General features: G+C 32.3%; 1 protein-coding gene across 1 annotated transcript; it reads left to right on the top strand.

Moving 5' to 3' along the window:
• The first annotated feature begins 1,127 nt into the window (after positions 1 to 1,127).
• On the top strand, positions 1,128 to 4,236 carry LOC143627718 (F-box/FBD/LRR-repeat protein At5g53840-like). Its single transcript, XM_077097483.1, has 4 exons — positions 1,128 to 1,221; positions 1,945 to 2,799; positions 2,876 to 3,019; positions 3,806 to 4,236. Exons 1-4 carry the CDS (start codon positions 1,195 to 1,197, stop codon positions 4,112 to 4,114), a joined length of 1,335 nt encoding a protein of 444 aa, XP_076953598.1. The 5' UTR covers positions 1,128 to 1,194; the 3' UTR covers positions 4,115 to 4,236.
• The last annotated feature ends 9,168 nt before the right edge of the window (positions 4,237 to 13,404 follow it).

Raw genomic sequence — 13,404 nt, 5'->3', positions numbered from 1 at the left:
TAAGTTACTGTTGAATTATGCACATCTTCTACTGCATGTTATGTTTTTTAATGCATTGAGTTCAATACTTCAATGAATGTTTTAAAGAAATGGAATCAGTTCTGGTGCATTTTGTATGGTGCAATATTATAAAACTACATCAGCTAGTTGATTGCTCTACAGCCCCCCCCCCCCCCCCCCCAAGAGAAACCTTAAGACCATTCCCGTTCACAAATCAACCCAACCCAATCTTTTTTATAAAACTAAATTTTCTCTTCCAACCTACTCAACCTAATCAAACCAAACTTTTTACACTCATTAGCAACCCAAACTTCACTATTTTTTATTAAATAAATATAATTTATAATTTTTTTTTTTATTAAAAGTGTTGAGAAATATTCATATTTGTATTTGAAGTATCCATAGTAGACGGTATGAATCGAAAGAAATTACATAAAAATAAAGGTAGTGGATATGAAAGTGTCTAATATAATACCATATCTATAGGAAAAAAATGGAATTATATAATAAGATAATGTTAGATTTTTTAGATAATAAGTTTTATCTAAAATATCTTATGAACCAATACGAAGTTGACAAGTGTCGGATAATATAAATCAGTAACGATTTATCCAAAAAATCTTATGAATCAATACGAAGTTGGAAAATATAAATCGTAACAATTTATCCAAAAAATCTTATGAATCAATACGAAGTTGATAAGTGTTGAATGATATAAATCGGTAATGATTAATATTTATTTTATATTAAATTTTTTTACAAACGTTAGTTTTTAATAAAATTTATACCGGTGTTTTCCAAAAAAAAAACTGAACAAGACTGTGATTTTAGAGTTTTTTTAAAACTTATTATTAAAAATTAGAGAAAACAATATTAATGTTAAAACTAATTAGTGTGAAATAAAAAAGAAAAATAAGTTAGTATAGATAATTGAAAGTTCCAGTACCGAAAATCAATAAAAATAGATACCGTTTCCATTACCGAATTTTATTGTACGGGTTCTATGACTAGGCATCAGTTTTGGTACCACTTTGTATTTTTTTAAAATCTTGCCGGTAGGCCCGATACAAGTAACAAACAAACAGAGAAATGGTACGAGTACTAACACCAAATAGCCTAAACTACCGGTACATACATAATAACCGTCTTCCGTTGTGCTATTTCAAACTCTTGGTAATCAAGTAGGCACCAACAATGGCGGTTGGATCTGGTCAATCGACGGTGATTTCTTTTCTTCATTTGATTTATGATCTAGTTAAAATTGTTTGATGCTGATTCATTTCGATTATCCCTAAATAAGCACTGATTGTTCAAATAACCATACCTGCTTATTCGTAACAATTTAACCTAATTTTGCCTCTTCTTCATCGTTAATTAATTAGTGGATTTAACAACTGAATTTTGCAATAATTGTCTATTCTTAATGTATGTTATTACATTCTAGGGTTCCACTTATGTCAAAATTGCACAGTCCGTACATTATTAGGTTTACTAGTGCTTCATTTGCGTATATGTGACTGTATATTGTAATCACTAATCACGGATGTAGAACATAATTTTAGGGGTCCACGTTTAGCGTGTTGGCTGGTTGCTTGTTTGGTGCGTACCGGGGCCCGGCTACACGGTTCGCGTGTACCTTTGGCCGGTTTTTTTAAGTTTTAATTAAATAGTACGTTTTTAATCATCTTCGGCTTTTTAGTGAAACTTTGAAAGGTGAATTTTTGGGCTTTTAGAAAATTATTTAGGGGTAGTGGGGTAGTCTAATACATAAAACGTAAAAAAGAAAATAAAAAATCCCACTTCACCATTATTTACCTAAGGATTATTCACTGATTGATTGAAATCTGTAAGGCGCACGAATACACTGAATTATCAAGTGATTTAAACACTGGTTCATTTGTGTATGCGAGTATTATTAACTGTTGATGGCTTACATTTGTGAAGGGGGATCGTGGACCGTTAAATTCGAATGATTACATCAGCAAAATGCCAGATGATGTTCTTGTTATGACCCTTTCTCGCTTGCTTGTAAAAGATGCTGTGGTCACTGGCAGTCTCTCCACAAGATGGAAGCACTTGTGGCGTAATTTGTTTGAGTTGAACTTTGATGGTACCGAAGATTTAGATAAGGCGGCCAATGATGAGATGCTTCAGGATTTAGAGACGTGTAAGTTCATCACCCAGGTGAACAATGTCATCAGCAGTCACAACCGCCTGACAGTCCAACTTTTTCGGATTTGCTTTGATTTGGATTGCACTCACTCTAAACATATTGATGAATGGATTAAATTTGCTGTGGATAAGAAAGCTGAGGGGCTTGAACTGAATTTACTGGATATAGGTCCTGGCACTCGTGATCCAGATGAAAACTATAATGTCATATTACCGTATTTAAATGCCATGTCTCTTTCTCTTAAAAAGCTGGTCTTGAATGGTGTGAACTTAGACGAACCAACCCTAAACGAAATATTGAAGAATTCTCCACATCTTGAAACCCTATCCATGTTTGGCTCGGGTTTGTTCCCTCATATTCATGTTGGTGGGCGGGGCATTACCTTGAAAAAAATTAAACTAGTGGCTTGTTTTGGGATCGAAACCATCTCTTTATATGGTTTTGACCTTGAATCATTCCAACTTTGTGTTTGTGATGACATAGAATACCATCTCACTGATCTTCCTAACCTTAAAAAACTAGATATCGGTCAAGTTAGTGTAGGATTGGAGAATAATGTGTTCAGACAGATCTCGACTTGCGCCCCCTACCTTGAGGTACTTAGTTTGGAAATGTGGAGTCCGCAGGTTAGCATTTCTTCTCTATTTTTGTTTATAATCTTCAATAAATTAGAATACCATGAATGCTTCCATGTTTTTTCAGCACGGTTTGGATGTTAATGCCATTGTCAAACTTCCGAATGTGAAGAAATTAATGCTGGTAATGGGAGCTATAGAAGATGATTCTCTACTAGAGTTTACTGCAATAGCTCGGGCCTGTCCAAGATTGGAGACCTTCTCAATATCTGTAAGTAGTCGTGTTATGTCTTAAATATATTTAAAGACAAAATTATAGAAAACATCCTTTACGTTTGTCTCAGCTTTCATGTTTCATTCTTAATGCTTTAAAATCACTCTGATTATCCTTTACGTTTCATTTTTGTTTCACTTTTCATCCTTTATGGCTAACTCAGTTTTTTAAGTTAAGTCATGACATTTTCAATTTATTTCAGGGTAAACTAGTCTTTTTATCCTTATTACATACTAAATATATCTCTTTTTTCTTTCTTCTTGAAGTGATGATAAATATAATCTAATATTCTAATATGACCCTGGCTTTTACTCTTACTTAATCAATTTAATATGTAAACAAACAAAACAAAAAAATAGGGAAAACAAAAATACCTGAACCTGACATGAAAACCCGAAACATGTGGGACATGTATTCGAATATGTAACAGGATATAAGATTATTTTAGAACTTATTTCGAGTTTGGGACAAGTATGAGTTTAGGTGATACCCGTCTGATTACTCTTAACTTGTTTACCCCGAATACATTAATTTATCATTTAATTTTTAAAAGTACAAAAAAGTAGTTTATCTTACAAGAACAAATATCGCCAAATTGGCAGCCTGTTTTTTTTCTTTACATATAATTGTTTATGTTTTATAGTAGATAAATATGAAACGTAAAGGGATGCAGAGTAATTTTTAAACACAAAGGATGAAACCTAAAAGCTGAGACAAATGTAAATGATATTTTATGTAATTTGTAGTATATAGATGAAAAGCACTAAAGTATTGTTTCTGCAGCTACTTTGGTATTCACCGATGCAAAGTAAGAGGAAAGTAAGACGTGTTGTAGCTCCTGAAGGTCATAAACACCTGAAGCTTCTTGAGATTAATGGATATTATGGCCGAATAAGTGACCTTGAGCTCGCTGTGTATGTCATAGACAATGCTGTTGCACTCGAGAAAATAGTCATAGAACCTTGTTGCCAGGCTTATGGGGAAGATTTAACCCCACAGGACTGTGTGAAGAGACACCCAGTTGCTCGATCATCTGCCAAGCGCCAACTAACGCCGCTAGTTTCTCCAGGTGTGGATTTAACCGTATTATAACTTGGCACTAACGTGTAAGCGTTACTGCGTGTCGTACATGTTACTGTTGAATGATGTACATCTTCTGCTGTATGTTAATGCTTTTGGATGCATTGAGAATTGTTAAAATGCCATCTCATGGTCCGTAGTTTTATTAAGGTGGCTTTAGTTGAAAGAATGTTTTATATAAATGGAAATAATTCTGGTTATATAAGAAATGATATTAAGTTAAATATCAAATTCTTTTAGTTACCAATATCACGTGCACTAACTTATATTGAATTTGCATACTAACAAAAAATTTCATTAATTTGACATGCTAGCAAGAAGCTAGACCTGCCAAACAAGCAACGCCACCAAAACAACAAAACAAAACACAATTGAGTGTAATAAAAAATGCAAACTAGCAATGGGAAACAACCCACTTTACAACACGCCGTCGTCACACCCAAAACCCGCACCAATTCTCCCAAGACCACCTGAGCCTCCACGATCTATAAAGCCAAGCGTTTGACTTCCCCAAATTCAAGACATGAATTTGTCTTGTTATAATCCAAACCATTATTCTTTCATAGGCATCATACAACTAAACAAATGGCATGAAACACATTCGCCTTCTCCTTTCGAAAAGAAGAAAACCTATGCAACTCCACCAAATCTCGAACACAAAATATAATGAAATCGGGCGTCTTACATCATTGGGAAATCAAACTCCACAAAGTTTGCGCAATGCCACACGAAACAAACACAAGTTCGACCGTTTCCTCAACCTCTCCACAAATCTGGCATAAAGTCATCTAACAGAAATATACCTTTTCTTCAAGGTGTCATAACTCATAAGTCGGCAGTCGACCTAGTACTGCCCTCCATGCCACGAACCTGACTTTCTTTGGAACTAAAGTGTTCCAATCAAAAACATAACCGGGCACCATATTTGAATGATGAAAAGCCCTCTTATTTGTTTTTAAGTTTTTAAGCCCTATTATTCTCCAAATGACTCTTCATCATATTTATTATTTGAGAAATCAAATACATAATTCTACAAAAGCATAACCGACAATAATGTTCATTTATGTCTTGTGATATAAAAGTTAGTGACCGGATTTGATTAATTAAATACATAGATGATAACGGTTTTCTTGAGTATCTCCTTACTAACAATCATGTTATTATACCTAAACCGATACTCTCTTTCTTTACGTGCTGCGTGCATATATTTCCGATTTTGTAGGTTCTTTTATTAGTTTATAGACACCTATATTAAAAATAGCATGTCTATGCATATAAGTACATACAATATACATGTGTATGTGAAGCCTAATATAGTTTTTAATTTCATATGAAGATAAGTAAGGGCCTCGTTCTTGAAGGTTTTGGGGCCACATTTAAAAAATACACATGTAATGGGATGTTATAATGTAATCTGATTATTTGATCAATTATGTTGTTATTTATTACAAGTATTTCACACCGTGGCTCTCTTGATCTTGGTTCAAATCTCTGCGTCGTGCTTATTGACTTTCCGTATATTTTAGCATTCATTTTAGTGCAAACAGGCCGTGTAGGCCCAATATGTTAACCAATTTTCTTTAATGGCCCGTAACATAAACTATTAAATATCACACCACACTCCACCCGGAATCATTAACCTAATTTTGCATTCGTTAATTTAATAAATTTAAGCCGCCACCGCCGCCGTGTAGGCCCAATATGTTAATCAATTTTCTTTAATGGCCCATAACATAGACTATTAAATATCACACCACACTCCACCCGAATCATTAACCTAATTTTACACTCTTTAATTCAATAACTTTAAGCCGCCGCCGCCGTCTACAACCCTAAGTGGTAATGATTCATTGATAATGTTAGAGGAAAAGAAATATCATCGCATGGTAAGCATTCTTTAGTTCTTGTTTCGTTACCTGTATTTTTTCTATCTTGTTTGGGGCTATTATTGTTAGAGAAATATGTTTTGATTTTATTGTAAGCTTTTGATTCTTTCATGAATATTGCAGCCTTACTTGTTATCGGTTTCATGATGCAGGTCAGTGAAGAACACATAACACCCCACAACATGTTGATCGTTCATAGAAGGCAATTTAATGCATATGGTAATATTAATGTTTACAGTTATATATGTGATTTTAATTCAACTCCCTATTAGTATATATGTGAATTTTATCGGGTTTATCGTGTTTGGTTCTTCGAATTTTCAATGGTGGAAATCTAACCCGATAACCCAACCCTTTTAGATTTGTCATTTTTTTGGGTCTAGGGTTTATTGAGTCGAGTTCGGTTTAAAACGGGTTTTGGGTTAAGTAACAAGTCGCGAAATGGATGTAATTTGGTGGGCTTTTATGTCTGCAAAGTGCTGAAACAAGCTTCAATTTGGGGTGTTGTGTTGGCTTTATTTTATTCGGCAAAAAAATGAGATTGGAAAAAATAATGATTATAAGTCTACTCCACTGCATATCTTATATAATTTACCAATCAAATTATTAAGTATAAACACATTAACAGTACTCTAAAGAAAAAAGTTAAAAATTATGAAACACTAAGAGTTAATCATTAAATAATATAAAACAAAACCACTATCTTAAAGACTTAGACTAGCTATGTGTTGTCATTGAAGTAATCCATTGTAGTATTGTGTCATGCAGTGTTGACTGGATGCTGATTGCACACTCGTTGAAGCCCCTGTTAAAGCCACCTGAGGCTGTTGTGGTTCAAGTGTAGAACTCCATTTCTCAAGCTTAAAAAATTCACATAGCACTTTATTCGGGATCAGACCTGAGCTTGGGAGGATGATCGATGCAGTTAGGGCAGTACCAATTGCCCGCAGGTGGACGAACAACGATCGGCTTGACACAAACCATGTGATATCCTCGATCACATTTGTCGCACAAAAGGAGCTCCTCCTCCTTGTTGCCCGAGCCACATTCAACACATTTGACATGGTTGTAGTTATCTTCTTTCTCACACTCAAACAACGGCCACATTTTTACTCCTTTTTGTTGTCTTCGTTTCATACTGATCGATTAGCTTTTCGTGAAATTTGGGGTCTTTGGAAGAGGGTTAATCGGTGAATGAGGGACAGATGTTGTTGGCATTATATATAAATAAATGGAGTGTAATAATATTATGAGAATGAGAATGATACGATCATCATATCATATATTAGAATAGTTCAAAATCTACTTAATATAATAAACAAAAATGATGGTTCAACCACATATTTCCTAATTGGTCTAATATGATGCCAAGTGGCACCCCTATCTTTTCATCTTTAATTTTTAATTATTTTTATTAAAATAAATCATTTAAAACATTCCATAATTCATCCATTTATCTATATCACATCAAAACACCATAATTCTAACATGATTTTTCCATGAAATTTATTTTTAACAAAAAGAAATGTTTCTTAATGATATCCTTTTACAATATATGTTATAAAAGTTTAAAATAACATTCCATTGTTTTTTCAAATTTAGTGACTTATACAAAATAATAATCTTAATATTCTTATATTAAAAAGTGAATGCTTTCAATTTTGTACTTAATATTACTTTTAATTTAAACTGTAAACTACATTTAACACTTTAATTCTTAAAAACCATTCATGATTTCTAAAATCTCATTTTCTTATTATAATTATAGCTTCTATTATATTCCAAATAATAATAATAATAATAATAATAATAATAATAATAATGACATGCTATAAAGCATAGAAACTAATTTTTATATACTGTTACTATCATTTGTTTTTTAATTAAAATTGGTTTATTTCACATAAAAACAAATATTTAAATGTTATAAGTGTTGGACAACCATCCAACAATAGTAATTTTCATTGTCGGTCATACGGTGTTACATGTTTATATGCATCACATCTAGATAAATACCTTTCAGGAAAAATACATGTGAATATGACCAAAATATCTGATAACCGCTGTTATCCGAAAACCTATAATGGTTTCCAATTGTTTGGGATGTTTTGTTGCTTTAAAAATGTGAAGTTGTTTTATATATTTAAGATAATATTTTTTATGTTTTAAAGTACTTTTTCGGTTATCATGGAGTAACATTGTTTTAAACTTTTAGGGGGTGTTTGGGGAAGATTTTAGATTTGTTTTTGAAAAGCAAAAGTCACTTTTGAAAAACTCCATTTTTAAAGCTTTTGTAGGAGCTTTTCCAAACACTTTTTGCTTTTCGAAAAACAAATAGCAAATAAGCAAGTTTTAGAAGCTCACCCAGACACCCCCTTTAGTATCTTGTGTTATGCTTATATATTTTTTTTAAATGTTAAACCCATATATTAATTGATATTGCTTTATAATATAATATAATACAATATAATACAATACAATATAATATAATATAATATATGTATTTAATCTTTGTGTATTGTTTATTTAAGTATTTGTATGAGTTGCATCAACCTTTTATTATTATTATTATTATTATTGTTATTATTATTATTAAACACTATTCTTCTTAAAAATATAAATCCATATATTAAGGGAGGTGTTTGAGATTTCTTATTTTAGCTACTTATAGCTTATAACTTATGGGTTATAAGTTATAAGGTGTTTGGGTTATAACTTATTGTGAGTGTATAAAGTATAAGTTATAACTTTATAACTTATGTCTTAAATAAGTTATAAGGAGGTAAAATAAGGAATCCCAAACACCCCCCCTCTAAATTAATATTAGTACTAAATGATTTATGTTTTTAGTAACAATCGTGTGTTATTAGTAAGAAAAGTTAATTAAATAAATCTAAACATAATATACAAGGAAAGTTTTTAGAGATTTAAGTCGCACTTTTTAGATAAAGATGGTAACTACAACTGTTGTATATGAAGAAATTTTTAAAGATTAATGAAAATTTACCATCTGATTTTCTTTTTCTTTTTTTATTCTATTCAACGTTGTAATACATATTAATTCATCTAATACCAAATTAGTATAACTATTTCACATTGTTTTGTTATTTTGTTAATATAGTTTACCCAGCCCGTGTATACACGGGTATTTAACCTAGTATATATATATATATATATATACTAGGAGGAGCTTCAACGAATTTTCCTTTTTCATTTCAAATTTTAGAACAATAAAAGATATTTTTAAGAAAAAATCATTAAAGATCTTAAAAATTTTAAGAAAAACATAAAAAATACAAATTAATAAAAAAAATACAAATTTATTTCCTTGCTCCGCCTTTTCGTCTTTGTCTTTGATCTTCTTTGATTTCCTCTAGAAGAAGCGTCTGTTCTTGTTCAAATACCTTTTGATGACTTGGATCTAGATTGCTAAAGTCATTGGTAACAAAAGTCTAAGTTCCTCAACCTTTGTTTGCCGCGATACTACTCGATATTTTACGGACGTCTTCGCTAAATTCTGAATCGACATCAGTACTTGTTCTTTTCCCCGGTCCTTTCTGATTGGTCGACGTAGGACTTGTGGTTGATCTTCGTGCCAGGGCACGTTTAGGTCGATCTCTACATGAGCATCCGAGCTAACTGGGCAAATTTCGAGCACGACTTGAGTATTCTCCACAAGTAGTCCTCGTCCCACGTTTTTACCGTCCCTTGCTTATTAACACTTCGGATTTCCATTCTTCGCATGTGAATTTGTAGACTTGAAGATCATCACTCCCGCTCGCTCGCAGTTGACGACTGCTCTGTTGTATAAATTCGTAAACAATCCGACAAATTTACGAGTTTCATATTCCCACCAACGTGTAGAACAACTCTCGCACTTTGTATATTTTGCTCACTTGATAATCCGCTACAATAAAAAATACGGTTAACAGATGTTAAAAATATTATACGAAACCAGAAAGAAAAAGTTAAATAAAATACCGCCTTCTCGATCTTGGGATACATCAACTCAAGCACGACACAAAGCCGTTTTCTCCTTTGGCGTCCAAGGAGTACGTTGCTCTTCTTTTTGTAACGACCTCCTAGACCACTCCGCTCGAGCCTCCCGCTCCTCTTTGGCTCTTCTTTTTGTGCACTCGTTTACCTTGGCTCCTTCTTAGGAGGCTCTTGCGTCTATGGAATAACCGTTAACAATGAAGGCTCAATAGAAGAAGGTGATCGTGCATATGATGATAGCTGCAGAGTTTGAATTTTGCAGTTATTATCTATTCTTCTCGTTGTAGGGTTTCACTATTCTTTACCTATGGATTATTATTCACTGATATAAATCTATAAGGCGCACACGAATACACTGTCTATGCATATAGCTTAATTATCAACTGATTTGAACACTGGATTTTGCATATTATTATCTATATCTATATCTATATCTATATCTATATCTATATCTATATTATATATAAAGGAAGAGTGATGGGCAATGGAGGTAATTTCACAATTACATGACAAGAACAAAATAGTCATTACATAATAGGGCAAGAAAAGTAATTTGCCAACATATACATCAACTCTCAAAGCTTTTGGTACAACACCATGAAGCTTCATTTTTTGTGACATTACTTTTCAATCCTTTAGAAAACAAAAGGTTATGGTTTAAATATGTTATTATTATTATTATTATTATTATGGTGACTATTCATATTCTTAACTCTCATGTGTCATTATGTGTCTACTAACTTTGTTAGCCTATATATAGTGGCTTCTTGTGTATACATGCATACATACCAATGAAGAACAAACTCTCTTTTCTCTACTTATTATGCTCTCTATACACTATTCAAAACGTCAACCACAACTAACGTAAAGCAAGGTCCGGCTTTGGATTTAGAATGGTGGCCTAATCATTGTTGGTTCTCATTTGGGGGAATGATGTGTAGAAATTAGAATGTTTTGATGTTTTTGTACGAAAAAATAATGTTGATGCTACTTGAAAAGAGCAACACATATATGCTTTTGGATAAGGAAGTTGTACTGGAGTCAAACTTTTTAACAAGTTTCTCTCATCTTTTTGTTATAAATCGGTTTTGTGTGTTGTTTATATTTGTTGTGCATTGTAATGAAATTTGGTGCTTCTAAGTGCATGTTTGGTTGACAGTTAATGAAGAATAGAATATGGAATGGTATTTAATACCTCTATAGTAAGCCCAAAGCTAAATGTTGGATGATTCCAACTTTTCACAGCTGCATCAGCATCCCATGTGCATGTGCATAAATCAGCATAATAAGAAAAAAAATAATCTTATTTTAGAAAACTTTGTATAATATTTTTAAGTCAACTTCTTAGGTCAAGTGTCATACCTTAACCAAATATGTTGGATTTGCATCTGTGCCTGCTTGAATTGCAGAAAGCATAACGAAGATTAAGTTGTATCCATCACGAAAATACTGAAGAACAGTGATAATAGCTGCGGTTTCATCAGAAAAACTAACAAAGTAAATAAAGAAAAAGATTAGTCAAATATAGAACAAAATATACACGATCACAATGTGGGCTATATAATGTTGATCAATAACCAAACGAACTGTTTGCATCTTTAGGTGGATTTGAAGGAATATAAACAATTATTTTGTCCGTCTCTCAAAGCACCTAAGGCAACAAAAAAAAACTCCATTAAACACACATAATAGAAAACCAATTTTTACTTGTATGCATAATTAAACTTTCACAATATCGATTGAGTTATAAAATGAACTAACCTGGACGAAACCCTAATTTGTTTGGGACTTCATGTTGGAGAAGATGTAATGACGACGAAGAAGGTAATTGTTGAGAGATGGTCGGGTGAAACGAGAATGCAATAAGTTAAAATATTAACCTTTTAGTATTCCCAAGTGTTAAACTGTTGAAGAGAACGTGGATGGAAAGATGTAATTTTCAGTTTTTAATTTATTTTAACCTTTTAGTATTCCTAATTGTTAAATTCCATTTTTAATTCCTAATAATATTTATTAACGTAACTTTAAGATGACTTCCTAATTATTAAATACATTGCATATATATAAATTTCGCATGATTTAAAATTACCGATATCTCCGAATTACCACCGCAATAACCGATATCTCAAATATCGACCCTTGACCGAATCCAATATTTTTCCGCATTAACTGCTTAACGTTTAATGAGAAGAAAATCTACAGCCGATGGATGGTACTTTGTTTCAAGAGGAACTGCATGCATTACATCTGTCCTTCTCGCAAACCTTATGCTGACGGTTTTACTTCAAAAGTGCAAAGTAAAAAAAAGAATTAATTTGCATGATAAGTAACACGTTACCACACAACGAAATTAAAAGACTATAATGTTAAATTTTCTTTTTGATGTATTTTTATTGATATAGCAAGGGACTGGGCAGTACTCCGCAGTCTGATACAAATCGTAACATGAATTGGGCATAAGGAGTAATAACAGCCACAATATATGTTCAGATTTTATATAATTTTACTAATTGTAATTATTAATATAAAATTCATATTTCTATTATAAATAAAGAGTCTAAATCTAAGTTAATAAACAAAAGGTTATGGTTTAAATATGTAATTATTATTATAGTGACTATCCACGTTCTTAACTCCCATGATTGGTTTTTCAAGTTTCTTAATATTATAATGTCGTGTTAAATGTAATCGGTTTGTTTACGGGTCACAGATCGGCATCTTATCGGGTCAGAAGGTCAGATTTTATATAGTTTTAGTAATTATGATTATTAATATAAAATTCAGATTTCTATAATAAATAAAGAGTCTAAATAAGTTAAAAAAACAAAAGGTTATGATTTAATATGCTATTATTATTATGGTGACTATCCATGTTCTTAACTCCCAGGTTTTGTTTTCCAAGTTTCTTAATGTTATAATGTTGGGTTAAATGTAATTGGTTTGTTTACGGGTCACGGATCGGCATCTTATCGGGTCACAAGGTTAGATAGTCAACTTCATTCTGTGACACTCGACAATTTCAGGTTAACTCCGTTAATTCAAACTCCGTCAATTCAAACTTAAGATCACTCGATCTATAACGCACATCTCATTACATTTAAACTAGGGTTTTAAATGACGCTTGACAATCACTACACATGTAGTCTTTCGGGATTTCACCGAAACGCAAACGAGTTGACTCAAACCATTGGTGAACAAACGACAAACATCAAAACAACAATTATTTGATAATTATGTGTTAGGTTTATGTATTATTTGATATTTATATGTAGATTCTTAACTCAAGAAGCAAGAACAAATTGTTTACACTAGAAGAGTAATAACTAAAAGAGGAGGGACTATTGTGTAACATATTATTATTAAATAATAACAAAAACCCTAACCTCTTCCCTCCCCTCCCAAACCCGATCGCCCCCCCTC

The sequence above is a fragment of the Bidens hawaiensis genome, unplaced genomic scaffold, assembly GCF_021521415.1.
Source record: "Bidens hawaiensis isolate Kalapana, Puna unplaced genomic scaffold, B.hawaiensis_p1.1 tig00000458_1, whole genome shotgun sequence".
NCBI classification, from domain to species: Eukaryota; Viridiplantae; Streptophyta; class Magnoliopsida; order Asterales; family Asteraceae; genus Bidens; species Bidens hawaiensis.
The sequence above is the reverse complement of the archived record's forward strand: the minus strand, read 5'-3'. Positions and strand labels throughout refer to the sequence as shown.

Excerpts from the sequence above, each read along its gene's own strand:
- LOC143627718 (XM_077097483.1), top strand. The coding sequence starts at position 1,195 with ATGGCGGTTGGATCTGGTCAATCGACG. Across the intron at positions 1,222-1,944 it reads TTGGATCTGGTCAATCGACG|GGGGATCGTGGACCGTTAAA; the intron begins GTGATTTCTTTT and ends ACATTTGTGAAG. Across the intron at positions 3,020-3,805 it reads TGGAGACCTTCTCAATATCT|CTACTTTGGTATTCACCGAT; the intron begins GTAAGTAGTCGT and ends TTGTTTCTGCAG.